Genomic DNA, 12858 nt, shown 5'->3' on the forward strand with positions numbered 1-12858 from the left:
GCCCTTCAGGTGACCCCCGTGCCTGCTAGAGTTTGAGAGCCCCTTCTCCAAAGCAACCCCTGCAACATAAACCTGCTGCCCCAAACCCTCCAGTGATGCAACACCAGGGGACTGCTGATGCTCTGCCATGTCCCATGTGGCTGTGTGGCACTGTGTGTGTAACATGCCCCACTCTCCCAAGGGCTGTGGGCCTCGGGTCGCCGAGATCTGCATGGGGACACCTCTGAGAACAGCTCATCTAGCAGTGAATGCCCGGGAGGGCAGCATGGGCCTGAGGCCATTTCTGTCCTGTACCAAAGAGCTGGGCACACTTTCCCTGGATGACCTCCCCTGGGAACCAGCCACCCAGGCCCCCCCTGCAACAACCACCAGACCAAGAACCACACAACCTCTGGGCTCCTCAGTATCCTCATCTGAAATACAGTTTGACAATCCCTTGGCCCTAAGACTCATGGGGGCAAATGAGGTCTTCCATGGGAATGGCTTGCCCAAGCCAAAGGGAATAAATGATACAGGCTGGGTTATCTTTTTAATCAAGCGGTAAAAATACATATGATATGAAATTCAAAAAGTCGTTAGGAGAAAGCATCTCTCCCTTCTCCACTGGCTCCCTAGACCCCGGGGTACCTCCCCAAGGCTTGTGCCTATTAAGGAATCCTTGTGATTCTTTCCTGGCCTGGTGCATACATCTGCGAGCATATGCGTATGAATCATTTTTAAAACCTAAAGTAGCTCACTCTACACACTGCTCTGTACTAGTCTTGCTCTTTTTAAAATTATTAAGCATGGGGCACTTGGGTGGCTCAGTGGTTGAACATCTGCCTTCTGCTCAGGTCATGATCCCAGGGTCCCAGGATCGAGTCCTGCATCGGGCTCCCTGCATGGAGCCTGCTTCTCCCTCTGCCTACATCTCTGCCTCTCTCTCTCTCTGTCGCTCATGAATAAATAAAAATCTTTTTTAAAAAGTTATTAAGGGGATCCCTGGGTAGCGCAGCGGTTTGGCACCTGCCTTTGGCCCAGGGCGCGATCCTGGAGACCCGGGATCGAATCCCACGTCGGGCTCCCGGTGCATGGAGCCTGCTTCTCCCTCTGCCTATGTCTCTGCTTCTTTCTCTCTCTCTCTGTGACTATCATAAATAAATAAATAAATAAATAAATAAATAAATAAATAAATATTAAAAAAAAAAGTTATTAAGTATGCCAGGCACATTGAAAGGATAGGGAATAATGAACACCCATATCTACCACCCAGCCTGACAACAGCAAACATTGCAGAGAGGCTCGAAGCCTCTCATCCCCTCCTGATTGTGCCTCCTTCCCTCTACCTCAGAGGTAACCACTGCCCTGAACTTGGTGTTGATCGTCTCTATGCATGTTGTCATGTTTATCACTTATGTGTGTGTCCATAAACAATATGTAGTAGTAACACGCATTTTTATTTAAGATTTATTGATTTATTTTAGAGAGAGAGAGAGAACAAGCACGAGTGGGAGGGTCAGAGAGAAGGAGAGAGAATCCCAAGCAGACTCCGAGCTGTGAGCAGAGCCCAATGTGGGCCTCGAGTTCATGACCCCGAGATCACAACCTAGGCCAAAACCAAGAGTCAGATGCTCAAGCGATGGTACCACCCCACCCAGGTGCCCCTCTTATGTACATTTTAAAAGCTTGTAGAAATGATCTCTACATCATGCACAATTAGCAATCCTCCTCATAAAGAGAACAGTGCCTGGCGCCTAGCCACGACTCACTTAAGCTGTGGCCGCCATCATCATCGATATTATAATTATTGGCAATCATGAATCCTGCAGCTGGCTTACTCAATATGACTTTTGAGACTCATTAAACATGACAGATGTAGCTCTAAATCATTCACGTTCACAGTGGAATACATTTCATTACATGAATATATTGAATTTGATTTATCCATTCATCTGTTGATCTTTAGATATTCTTTTTTTTTCTCTTTGCTATGAAAACAAAGCTTTCCAACATCATGCTAAGTGAAAGAATCCTGTCACAAATTACCACCTATCGTGTGATTCCGTTTCCATGAAATGTCTGGAAAAGGCAGATCCACAGACAAAGATAGCAGATGAGTAGGAGCAGGGGTAGGGGAAGGGACTGGGGGGTGAGGCATGGGGTTGTTTTTCAGGTGATGAAAACTTTCCGGAATTAGACAGTGGTGGTATTTCCATAACTCTGTGAATACACTCAGAGCCGTTAAACGGTACACTAGCTAGGTGAATTATATGGTAAGCAAACTATGTCTCAATAAATCTTTTCAAGAAAAAAAAATGCTTTTCTAAATGTAATGTGGGATCCTACATTGGATCTTAGAACAGGAAAAGGACATTCAAGGAAAAAGTTTAAAATACAAAGTCTGAAAAAAAAAAAGTCTGTCATTTAGTTAACGGTGCTGTCTCAACATTAATTTCTTAGTTTGAATAAGTGGATGGACCATGGTTGAGTAAGAGGTTAATTGTGAGGGAAATTGGTAGGGAGTACATAAGAAGTGCCCCACATTAAATTTACAACTTTTCTCTAAATATATAATTATTCCAAAATGAAGTGTATTTTAAACAGACACCTGGGTGGCTCAGTGGTAGAGCGTCTGCCTTTGGCTCAGGTTGTGATGCTGGGATCGAGTCCTGCATTGGGCTCCCCGCAGGGAGCCTGCTTCTCCCTCTGCCTGTGTTTCTGCCTCTCTCATGAGTAAATAAATAAAATCTTAAAAAAAAAGACTCTCCTTGCCCCTCCCTCTGTGCCTCCTCCCACCAAATATCCATAAATATTTTTTTAAATAACCAAAAATGAACCCAAACAAGCAGCACTGCTGTGAATATACCCAGTGCTCGTGTGGGAGCGTCTCTTGGGTGCTCCCTGAGGACTGGACTTGCTGGCATCTCCAAACTACTGGAAGTCACCAACCCGCTGCACCCAGGAGAGACACTCTGTCAGTGCACATGCGTGTTGCTGACGGTTCCCCAAGGTGGCTGCTTTTTCTCAGCTGCCCAGCGCCTCAGCACAGATGTTCCACTCTCACCAGCCCTGCGGACAGGCCTGCAGGGTGTCTCCTTCATGCACAGGAGCACATACAGCCAGGATTCTGTGGGGGCAGAGAGGGTGTCATACATTTCCTTAAGTCCTGGAAGGGCCTGACTGCTGCCCCCTCACAGAGGGTACAGGGTCTGCCCCTCAGCAGAGCAGCATATTCTAGGAGGAGCCCATTCCTGTCCTTTGCCGGATTCAAGTAAGAAACTCCAAAGTCCCCCTGGCTACATGTTGCTTCAGCAGCAGTAAACATTGATTATCTCCTACTGTTTCTGCAGGCCAGGAACTTGGGAGCAGCTTAGTGAGGTGGTTGTGGTTCAGCAGCTCTTGTGACGCTTCAGCTGGGGTGTTGACCGAGATTTTCTGGGGACAGAGGATTCGTTTCCAAGGTGATGCACTCCCGTGTCTGTGGGCAGGAGGCCAGGAGGCCGTAGCTCTTTGCCAGCCTGACCTCTCCAGAGGGCTGTCTGAGCTTCACAACGTCCTATCGTTCCATGGGGAGGGGCTGCACAGGGGCCACCCTGGTGGCTGGCTGTGACGGCATCATTGCAGTTTATGGATGAAGGTAGGACCAGAAGATACACGTAGTCAATACTCTTAAAAAGGAGTAAAGAGCACCTACAAAAATCCCACAGGTAACACCCCACCTAATGGGGAAGGATTGAGCGCTTTCCTTCAAAGACCGTGAACAAGGATGTCTCCTGTCACCACTCTCAACACAGTGCTGGACCTCTAGCCAAGGCAATACGGCCAGAAAAGGCAAATAGATTGGAAAGAAGAGAGAAAATGCTCTCATCTTGCAGGTGATAGGACTGTCAACAAAGAAAATCCCAAGGAATCTAAAAACAAAACAAAACAAAAAAAAACAACACCTTTCTAGAATTTATAAGGTAACTCAGCAAGGTTACAAGATACAGGATAAACATACAAAAATCCATTGAACTTCCGCAGACTAGCAATGGATGTGTGTATGCTGAAAACAGAAATACAGTTCATAGCTGCCAAAAATAGATGAAATACTTAGATGTAGATCTGATAAAATACATAAGATCTACATACTAAAAACCACAAAATGCTAATGCAATAAGTGAAAGAAGATGTAAATAAATGGGTGGAAATACCATGTTTCTATATTGGAAGTCTCTCTACATGGCAGATGACACGTAAGGGTAATATAATTCCCATCAAAATCCCAGCAAGACTTTTCATAGCTATAAACAAGATTATTCTAAATTTATATGGAAAAGCAAAGAACTATAATAGCTAAGGCAATTTTGAAAAGAAGAATAAAGGGAGAGAAATCAGTCTACCCAATTTCAAGACTCACTTGCGTAGCCGCAGTCATCAAGACTGTGTGGTGGAATGATAAATAGACCAATGGAACAGAGTAGAGAACCCGGCATCAACTCTAATCCCACATTCTCACAGGATGAAAAAGAAAATTTAAACAAATACTAAGTAATACTGCATTTTCTTTGTTTTTCAGTAAATTAAATGAGGCTTTTTTTTTTCTTTGCAAGTACACAGGGCAAAAGGTAACAATAACCCAGAAATACAAAGGGTTAAATTATAAAACTTTAGTTTTATTTATGACATTTATCTTCAAGGACTTTGATGCTATGGAGTATCATGCTGACATATCAGATACTGAAATGATCCTTCCAGAAAACAGATGGGATCACTTCAGAGCTTAAAAGTCTTCAATAATTCCCGTGTGTACTCAGAATAAAGTCCAATCCTCTTAATTGTCCTATAAAGCCCTTTAAAGGCCCTGCCCTGCCTGAGTCACTAGCTCTGGTGTCTATCCTTACGCACCTGCCCCTGAGCTTTCAGCAACATCAAGGCCCTTGCTCGCACACCGTCAGCCCGGCGGCTCCTGCTCAGGACGCCGTGCCTCCCCTGGCTGTCTTGTACTTGTCCAAGACTCAGCCCAAGCCTCACCGTCGTCCCAGAATCTGTCCCTGACTCTGCCCTGCTGCCTTCCTCTGGTTGCCCATGGTACCCCTGCCTTTCATGGTATCAAGATTGTCCCTACACCCACAAACCGCAGGATTGGGACCCTCTCCTGTTCTTCAAACCATTTATCATTTTAGTGTACGACCCAACAACATTCTATGCCTTCACGATGTCCTACAACCACCACCTGTATCTAATGCTGGAATACTCACTGACACGGTCAATCAGTTGGAAACTGTACTTAGAGCAGACACTAGAAATAACAAAGGCTTAGATAGGATAAGTGTCTGTCTCTGCCTCATTAAAAAAAAAAAATACTGAAGCACAGAAGACTAGCGTGTCAGCTCCTTGACGTTGTCACAAACCCAGGCTCTATCTTGCTGTTCCACTATCCTCAGAAGGTACCATCACAAAGTGCCTCATATTCCAAAAGAGCTGGAAATCCTCCACGATGGAGTTTCGCTTCCGACCCAGTCACACAGCCACAGCTGGGCTGCAACTCCGAGGACAACTGAGGTCACTAACTACGCGGGAGGTAGGGAAAGACGACCAGTAGCCTCTGCGCACTCAGCTGTCCCCTTCTGAGTGGTCCTCTCCACATGCTTGTGCCTGAACGTGCAGCGAGACGGGGCGCCATCCGCGACAGCAAAACCAGCGTCTATCCATGGGGCTCAACTCATCGTCACACTTCCAAGTGAAATTTTGCACAGAAGACACAAAAAGGATGTGATAAAGATGGACAAAATCCATCTTTTAGAAGGTTGCAAAAGGCAAAGCACTGTACGAACCTCTGTGTATAAAAAAGACTGATGTGTCATATGCTTGTACGTAGAGACATTTTTCCTTAAAAGCCCCATAAATCATCGGCAAAGTCACCGTCGGGGATTGAGGGGGAGGACACAAGGGTAGAGGTTTCCCTCTTCACGGCGGGCCTTGTGGCGTCGTCTGCATTGTTTTCGATGTGAACTCAATGCTTTTGTAATACAAGGTATGTAAGTCAAACATAGTAACAGTCAAATACTGCAAAGGCCCGGCATTTGGGTGCAGGCCTCTTAGGACCCTCCAGCTCCCCATCCCTCCACCCTGATCCACAGGAACCCGCTTCTCAGGCAACAATACTCAAGATAAAAGTGATGGATTTGGAGGGGCAGGGGAGAGCTAGAAAGATGTATTTAAAAAATATTTTGGATTAAAAATGTATGGTGTCCGTATTGAACAATGAATCTTTTTTTTAAGACTGATTTTATTTCTTCATGAAAGACACAGAGAGAGAGAGGCAGAGGGAGAAGCAGGCTCCTTGCTGGGAGGCCGATGCAGGACTCGATCCCAGGACCCCGGGGTCACCACCTGAACTAGACCACAGGGCCACCCAGGCGTCCCTGAACAACGAGTTAAACAGGTCTCAGTGAGTCAGTCTGGAAACCGAGCCGCACTCTGTGACGTCGCTTGCGAGACACGGAGTCCCGAGCTTCCGCTGAGGTTCAGGACGCTCTTTGCAGGGAAGGGGCGCTGCTTTGTGGGCAGCAGCCGGCAGCCTTCCGCGAACGGCCTCCGCACAGAACGCACGAGGACCTGGGGGGCGCCAGCCGCTGTGTCCACGACACAGGACTCTGTCCTCACAGAGCTCACAGTCCAGACAGGAGGCAGCTCGCGGATCCCCTTCAGAAAATACGGCCCATGTTCCATTTACTCAGGGTATCCAGAGTCGGCACATCCAGAGGGCAGGTGATCGAGAGCCTGGGGCTGGCAGCAGGGGGCCGGGGAGTGACAGCCAAGGAACACAGGGTTTCTGAGATGTGGTGACGGTGCACGCCTCTGAACGCACCGGAAACCAGTGAATTATACGCTTCACATGGGTCGCTTGTGTGATGTGTGAATCGTATCTCAATAAAGCAGTTTTAAAAATCATAAAACAAGGGCAGCCCGGGTGGCTCAGCAGTTTAGCGCCACCTTCAGCCCAGGGCATGACCCCAGGGACCCGGGGTCGAGTCCCGCGTTGGGCTCCCTGCATGGAGCCTGCTTCTCCCTCTGCCTGTGTCTCTGCCTCTCTGTGTGTCTCTCATGAATAAATAAACAAAATCTTTAAAACATAAAATAAAAATCATGCAACGTGATGTAAGTGATGTGCACTACAGGAAAGAGAACAAGATAAAAGAGATGGGGGCTAGGTTCGGGGGAGATCCACAGCTTTAAGGAGAGGTCAGGGTAGACCTTGGGAGAACACTGGCTGGCGGTGAGGGAGTTAAGCCTGTAGGCCTCTGGGCAGAAGGAAGACTCAGTGCAAAGGCCCTGAGTCAGGGAGCATGGTGGTAACACAGCCTGGCTCCCAGGGAAACAGGAGCTGCTTCATAGTTCACAGCCCAGGAGGGGCCGAGATTCGTGTCAGAAACATCCTGAGAGGACAGAGGAGGTAGGAAACCCAGTTGGGAGCTACCTGGACAACCCAGGCAAGAGCTGAGGTACAGCATGAGGGCACGAAGGTGGGCCATGCTTCACTGACTTGGCCATCAGGACTTGCTAGCAGACGGACAGAGCAGAGAGGAAGGAACCAGGTGACTCGAAGGCTGTGGGCATCAGCAAGGGAAGGATGAAGCTGCCTTTTTGTGGCGACTAGGGTCCGCGGGAGGTGCAGGCTTGGGGCAATATCAGAGTCTATGAGGCCATCTTCGAGCATGGGTGCCTGCAGACCAGGAACATGTCTGAGGACAAAGCCCTGGGCACCCTGACATTTGGAGGTCAGGAGGAGAGGGCACCAAGACCTCAAGAAGGGACGGGCACCAAGGGGTCCTGGGAGTGGCTGCTGAGGACATTCCTAGGACAGGTGTGGTGGAAGCATAGGGGGCACGAAGGCAGGATATGAGGGCAGCTCCATCCACAGCAGCCCCGAGGGGCTGCGGTGGGGCAGCGGGGTGGGCAGCTGGATCGGGCAGGTACAAGAGGAAGCGAGAGACATGATGGCGGAAGGTGGAGCAAGTCGACTGCCCTGTCGACAGATGAATGGATGAGGCGGGTCCACCTGCACCGTGGACTGTCACGCAGCCATGAACTGGGACAGGCAGACGCCTACCACGGCAGGGACGGACCTGGAGGACGTGACGTCGAGTCAAACAGATCCTGCAGGATTCCACCTGTATGAGGTCCGTGCAGTGACCCCCAGCTCCCAGGAACCGAAGATGGCATCACTTTGGATTCCCCCAAGTCCTCCAGGGACGGTGAGGGCGGCACTCCCACACGTCCAAGCCCTGCTCTGCCACAGCAGACGGACGTCCACGAGGAGAGGCCCGCCCATTCGCCACAGCCTCTGGGGAGCTGGGTCTGCGCCCGTGGCTCCTCCACCACCACGGTGGCGGGGGTGGGGTGAAGCAGGACTGGCAGGACCAGGAGGGGTGGCAGCTCAGCTGTCCATCCCCTCACACCCACGCCAGCCTCCGCACGCCCTATGTTCGCGGGCTGCTTCTAGGCGAACCTGTCCAGTGGTCAGCTGCACCCCTGCCAGCTCCTCTGCTCATGAATGCTGCTTGCTCCCCCTCAGAGCTGTTTCCCGCAGCCCAAGGGAGAACACTGCCCTTTGTCACCCCACAATCACCTCTGGATTTATGCTGAGAATCGTAATTCCAAATAATTTTTAAATAGACCGTTTTCTATTTTACTTGGAATCCTTGTCCAAAAAATCAGTACTATCAGGGCAGCCTGGGTGGCTCAGCAGTTTAGTGCCCCCTTCAGCCTGGGGCGTGATCCTGGAGACCTGGGATCCAGCCCACGTCGGGCTCCCTGCATGGAGCCTGCTTCTCCCTCTGCCTGTGTCTCTGCCTCTCTCTCTCTCTGTGTCTCTTATGAATAAATAAATAAAATCTTTAAAAAAAATAAAAAATAAAAAATAAAAAATCAGTACTATCAGAGCATAAATACATTTCTCCTCATAAAAAGTGTCTTTTAAGGAGCATGCCTCCTCCAAATGGAATCTTTAGTTTGTCTGAAGCTGATAAAAGTCAAGAGTCAGGAAGCCATCTTCCACGTAGAACAAAGTGACCAATACCAAAGGGACATCACGAAGCAAGTGGATCAAAAAAAGTTTATTTTGAATATTTAATTTAAAAAAATCATACCTATGATGTGTGCTACAGAAACTTAGATACAGTAATTGCATATAAAACCCGACCTAATTGTGGATAAAGCAAGGATTATGCAGAAATGCGCTTCAGGAAGTAGACGCTAATGTCCCAGACACCCGAGACACAGAATCTTCCAGAAAGACACCACCCCTGACTGTCGCAGGTGCCGACCTGGCCTCCCCAGCTCTCAGGAAGGCAATGCACTCCCATGCAGCATCCACAGGGTGCATCCTGGGGGGAGAATCACTCTCTGCTTCACGCTTCAGCCCAGTCAATCAGGCACATTTTCCTCTCACCTGACGTGGTATTTTAGCACAGAGAACATGACTGCCTTGATGGAAAAATGTTTCTGGCGTTTACGGCAGAGAAGGCACCTGCCTGCCCACAACAAAGGGCCACTTCTCACACAGCAAACACAGGGCCCAGCTGCAGGGGGCCACGTGCAGGCGACCCGAGGTCCTCAAACCCACACAACGGGCCACGCCGGGAGGGCAGTGTGTGTGGCACTGGGTGACACCACTTCGGAGGTGGGAGCAGGGACAGGAGCGAGCCCTCCTGGCATCAGGCGACCGGGAGGGTGAAGAGGGAGGGGAGAGCGGTCTGGGAAAACATGAAGGCTGTCCCACCTGGAGTTAAAGCTGCCGCCCGTTGCACCCCTGCCCATCGTCCTAACCTCCCATCAGGCTTCCCTCTTCCAAGGACGGGGACTCCACCCAACACCACACAGCCGGTCCGAGGACAGGCAGCATGTGTCAGGGTCCCGCCTGCTGCCAACGGGGGCAAGGCCAGCATGCACTCAGGACACCTAAGGGTCCCTCAAGTGACTCCACACGACAAGTCCATTTGGCAAAAACAAAGACAATGCCTTAAACGCATAAAATCGATTACCGGAGTCCTCCTAAGGAGCATGATTACAATATATTAGCAAATTCTGTGGCATGAGCATTTCCAAAGCGTCAGCAGAAGCATGACGTATAAAAGCAGTATGTACAGCGGCCTCCTGCCTGGGCTCTGCACTCCGGCCTCCGTCCCCGAGAGCCCTACGGCCGCAGCTCCACATAGTTGGCTGGGAAGAGCCCATACCTGCCCTTGCACAACCCGCGCCACCAGCCATCATCGATCATCTCTATGTTGGTGATGATGTCGTCAGGGTCAAAGGAGATTTCGTCATCACCCGCTAGGAGAGAGGACAGGAAAAGAGGACGGTGACACCCTGACACTCGGTGTGGCCGATCTGCTGGAAGGAGCGTGCTCTGGCAGCTGCTGGAGGGACTGGTGGCCCCTAGCCGGGAGGCAGAGCACAACTTTCTTTCCACCTGCCCTGCCCTCCCCCCGCTCCACACACCTGACCTGAGCACCTGACACACAGAATGTACCCAGGCTCCCCAACACCAGGCTTCCCCCATTCTCCCACTGGAGAGGGTACCTATGAAGCTCAAAGGGGAGCCTAGGAAGGAGCCCAAGGACACGGACTGGGGCAGCAGGTACAAAGATAAACTCACTACATTGTAATAATTACAGATGCCAAATTTCACAAATTCCACACCCGTGTAAACAAATACGTGGAATATACGTAAGTAAATAGGAGGTGAAAGCTCCTGTCCGGTGCTACGGCTGGCAGCCTGAGGATGAGGAGTATGATCTTGGAAGGTCCATAAAACGGCCCTCTAGTAGCAAAGGGAGAAATGGCTTTGCGGTGGAGACTGTCCCACACTGGACCAGAGGTGGTGGGGACACCGCTGTGAGACACACAGGGGAACATGTTGTGTGCCCAACAGGGTACATGGTAAAGAGAAGGAAGCTCTCCCGGGTCCGCCCTGTCCTCACAGCACAGCCTCAGGGGAACTGCAGGGCCTCCCAGGATGGGAGGCCACAGGCGGATTGGAGGGACCTGGCCCAACCAAACAAGGGGGGCTTGGGACAGCTGGCAAACACGTGAGCAGCCTGCAGACGTCATGACGTTTCAGGGCTAACTTTCCCACTTGGGGCTTTGAGGGTGGCCAGTGTCCTTGGTTTTGGAGAGCTCACACTGGGATCCCTAGGGGGATTGGGGCACCCATGAGGTTCAGGGATGTGTAAAAATGGAGAGAAAAACGGAATTTCTGTAACTCTGAGATTATTTCAAAATAAGTTACTTCTTAAAAGTTGTAATAAAGCTCTAGGAGGTCTAATTCCTGAGTGGAACCAGTAGAAAATGAACACCAAAATGGAATGCGGGTAGTCTCACCAGCCTGGTAGTCATATAGGGCGACGGCCGTGATCCCAAGGTCATTTTCATATTCGTCATAGGTGTTTTCCTCTAAAAATAAAACAAGATGAGCTGAGGGTCAGCCAAAGTGCCACAGGTGCACTGAGCCATCTCAACATTGTCAGCCAGCCCTCCTGGGACAGAAGAAAAGCTGCTGGGGAGGGAGGGGGATGGGGCCGTGAGCAAACCAGGAAGAGGGACCCCAGGTTTAGGGAGCAAACCCCTTGCTTCCAACGCCGACACCAGCCGGTGAGTAGGACAATCTGAGTGGGTACTGGGGCAGCTTCAGAGGACGGGTTCTTAAATTTTACAGGTTTAGTACTTCAAGGAGGGATCACATGGTGGCAAGACCATGGCCAGCGGGGCAAGGAGGCTGCACTGCCCAAATGCCTCACATCACACTCAGGGAAAAGCTAAGACACTGTCCTGAGCTGTGTTCTCTAATGAATTAAGGTTAAATCTGCCCAAATATGTTGAAGGAAACCTTATCTTTAAAGATAAGAAACTGATTTCAGTGTTTGTCCCACTGAAACATCTATGGAATTTTCTAAGTTTACAGAAATCATCTCTAAGAACATCAAGTTGCTGTCTTCATGGAGCTGGGCTTGCCCCAAGCTCCTACTTTGAGGAGCAGTGGAGGCCCCTTCCTTCAGTCACCCCACCCGCCACCCCAGAGCAGCCAGGGCCTTCCTGGAGCCTCCATGGGAGTCCATGCCAAGCCCCAGGGCGTCTGGCACCCTCTCAGCAGAGAGGTGAGGACCCCGCATCAAGCATAGGCAAGGCAGGGCACGTCAGAGAGCTGGATGTCACTCGCACAGAGGAGCAGAGGGGGATTTGGTGGGATGCCCTGCCCCCTACCTGCTTGATAGTGGCCCGAGGTCTCTGTGGCCTCATAGACTGCATCAGGGGCATAGGCCAGGCCCTGCTGGCTGCTGGCATCTTGGTAGTCGGCGGCTTCCATGCTGTACACAGGCTCAGGCTCAGCCTTGAATGAAGCTGCGTCCTGGGGAAGGGAAGGGTCAGGAGACATTTCCTGTGGCCCATGCCAGGTCACCAATACGCGACTACTTCTTAGTTCCAGGGGATCCGCAACGTGGATATGTGGATAAGGAGGCATTACCTGCTAACATTTTGAGAATGCTCGGGTTCTAATCATGCCATGGCACCAATAGGAGGACCACGTGCCATTTCCTGCTGAGTAACCCCACTGTCACTCTAAAGTCCTACAGTGATTAAACCACACGGCCTGTGGCTGACTCGGGGCAGGTCTGGCCCATGTGTAAAGGCCCAGGCCGTGGAGGCTGCCTGATGTGCCCGAGGACCAGCCAGCCAGCCATGCCTCTAATGGCAATGTCACAATGTCACCCACTGCACCGCCCAGAGCAGCCCCATCCCCAGCCAGTGGGGTTCAAGTCTCCCCAAATCCTCTGGGGGAAGGGAAGGGAAGAGTAATCAGCAAGCCACGAGCTAGCACATATGCTCAGAGAATCA

The 12858-nt window shown here is 50.4% G+C and overlaps 1 protein-coding gene across 7 annotated transcripts in view; it reads right to left on the minus strand.

The window, feature by feature from the left end:
- Nucleotides 1–9065: 9065 nt before the first annotated feature.
- CTTN (cortactin) overlaps nucleotides 9066–12858 on the minus strand; it is a 32261-nt gene continuing 28468 nt past the window's right edge. For 5 of the 7 annotated variants that reach the window (XM_038563645.1, XM_038563641.1, XM_038563644.1 and 2 more), the window contains 3 exons: nucleotides 12226–12490; nucleotides 11347–11418; nucleotides 9066–10296 (listed from right to left, as the gene is read on the minus strand). In XM_038563645.1, the coding sequence (XP_038419573.1) occupies nucleotides 10160–10296; nucleotides 11347–11418; nucleotides 12226–12490 (474 nt within the window). In that variant the 3' untranslated portion in view covers nucleotides 9066–10159. The remainder of the gene's footprint in view (nucleotides 10297–11346; nucleotides 11419–12225; nucleotides 12491–12858) is intronic. The other 2 variants (XM_038563647.1, XM_038563646.1) reach the window with 1 other exon arrangement.

Source organism: Canis lupus, chromosome 18, assembly GCF_011100685.1.
Source record: "Canis lupus familiaris isolate Mischka breed German Shepherd chromosome 18, alternate assembly UU_Cfam_GSD_1.0, whole genome shotgun sequence".
NCBI classification, from domain to species: Eukaryota; Metazoa; Chordata; class Mammalia; order Carnivora; family Canidae; genus Canis; species Canis lupus.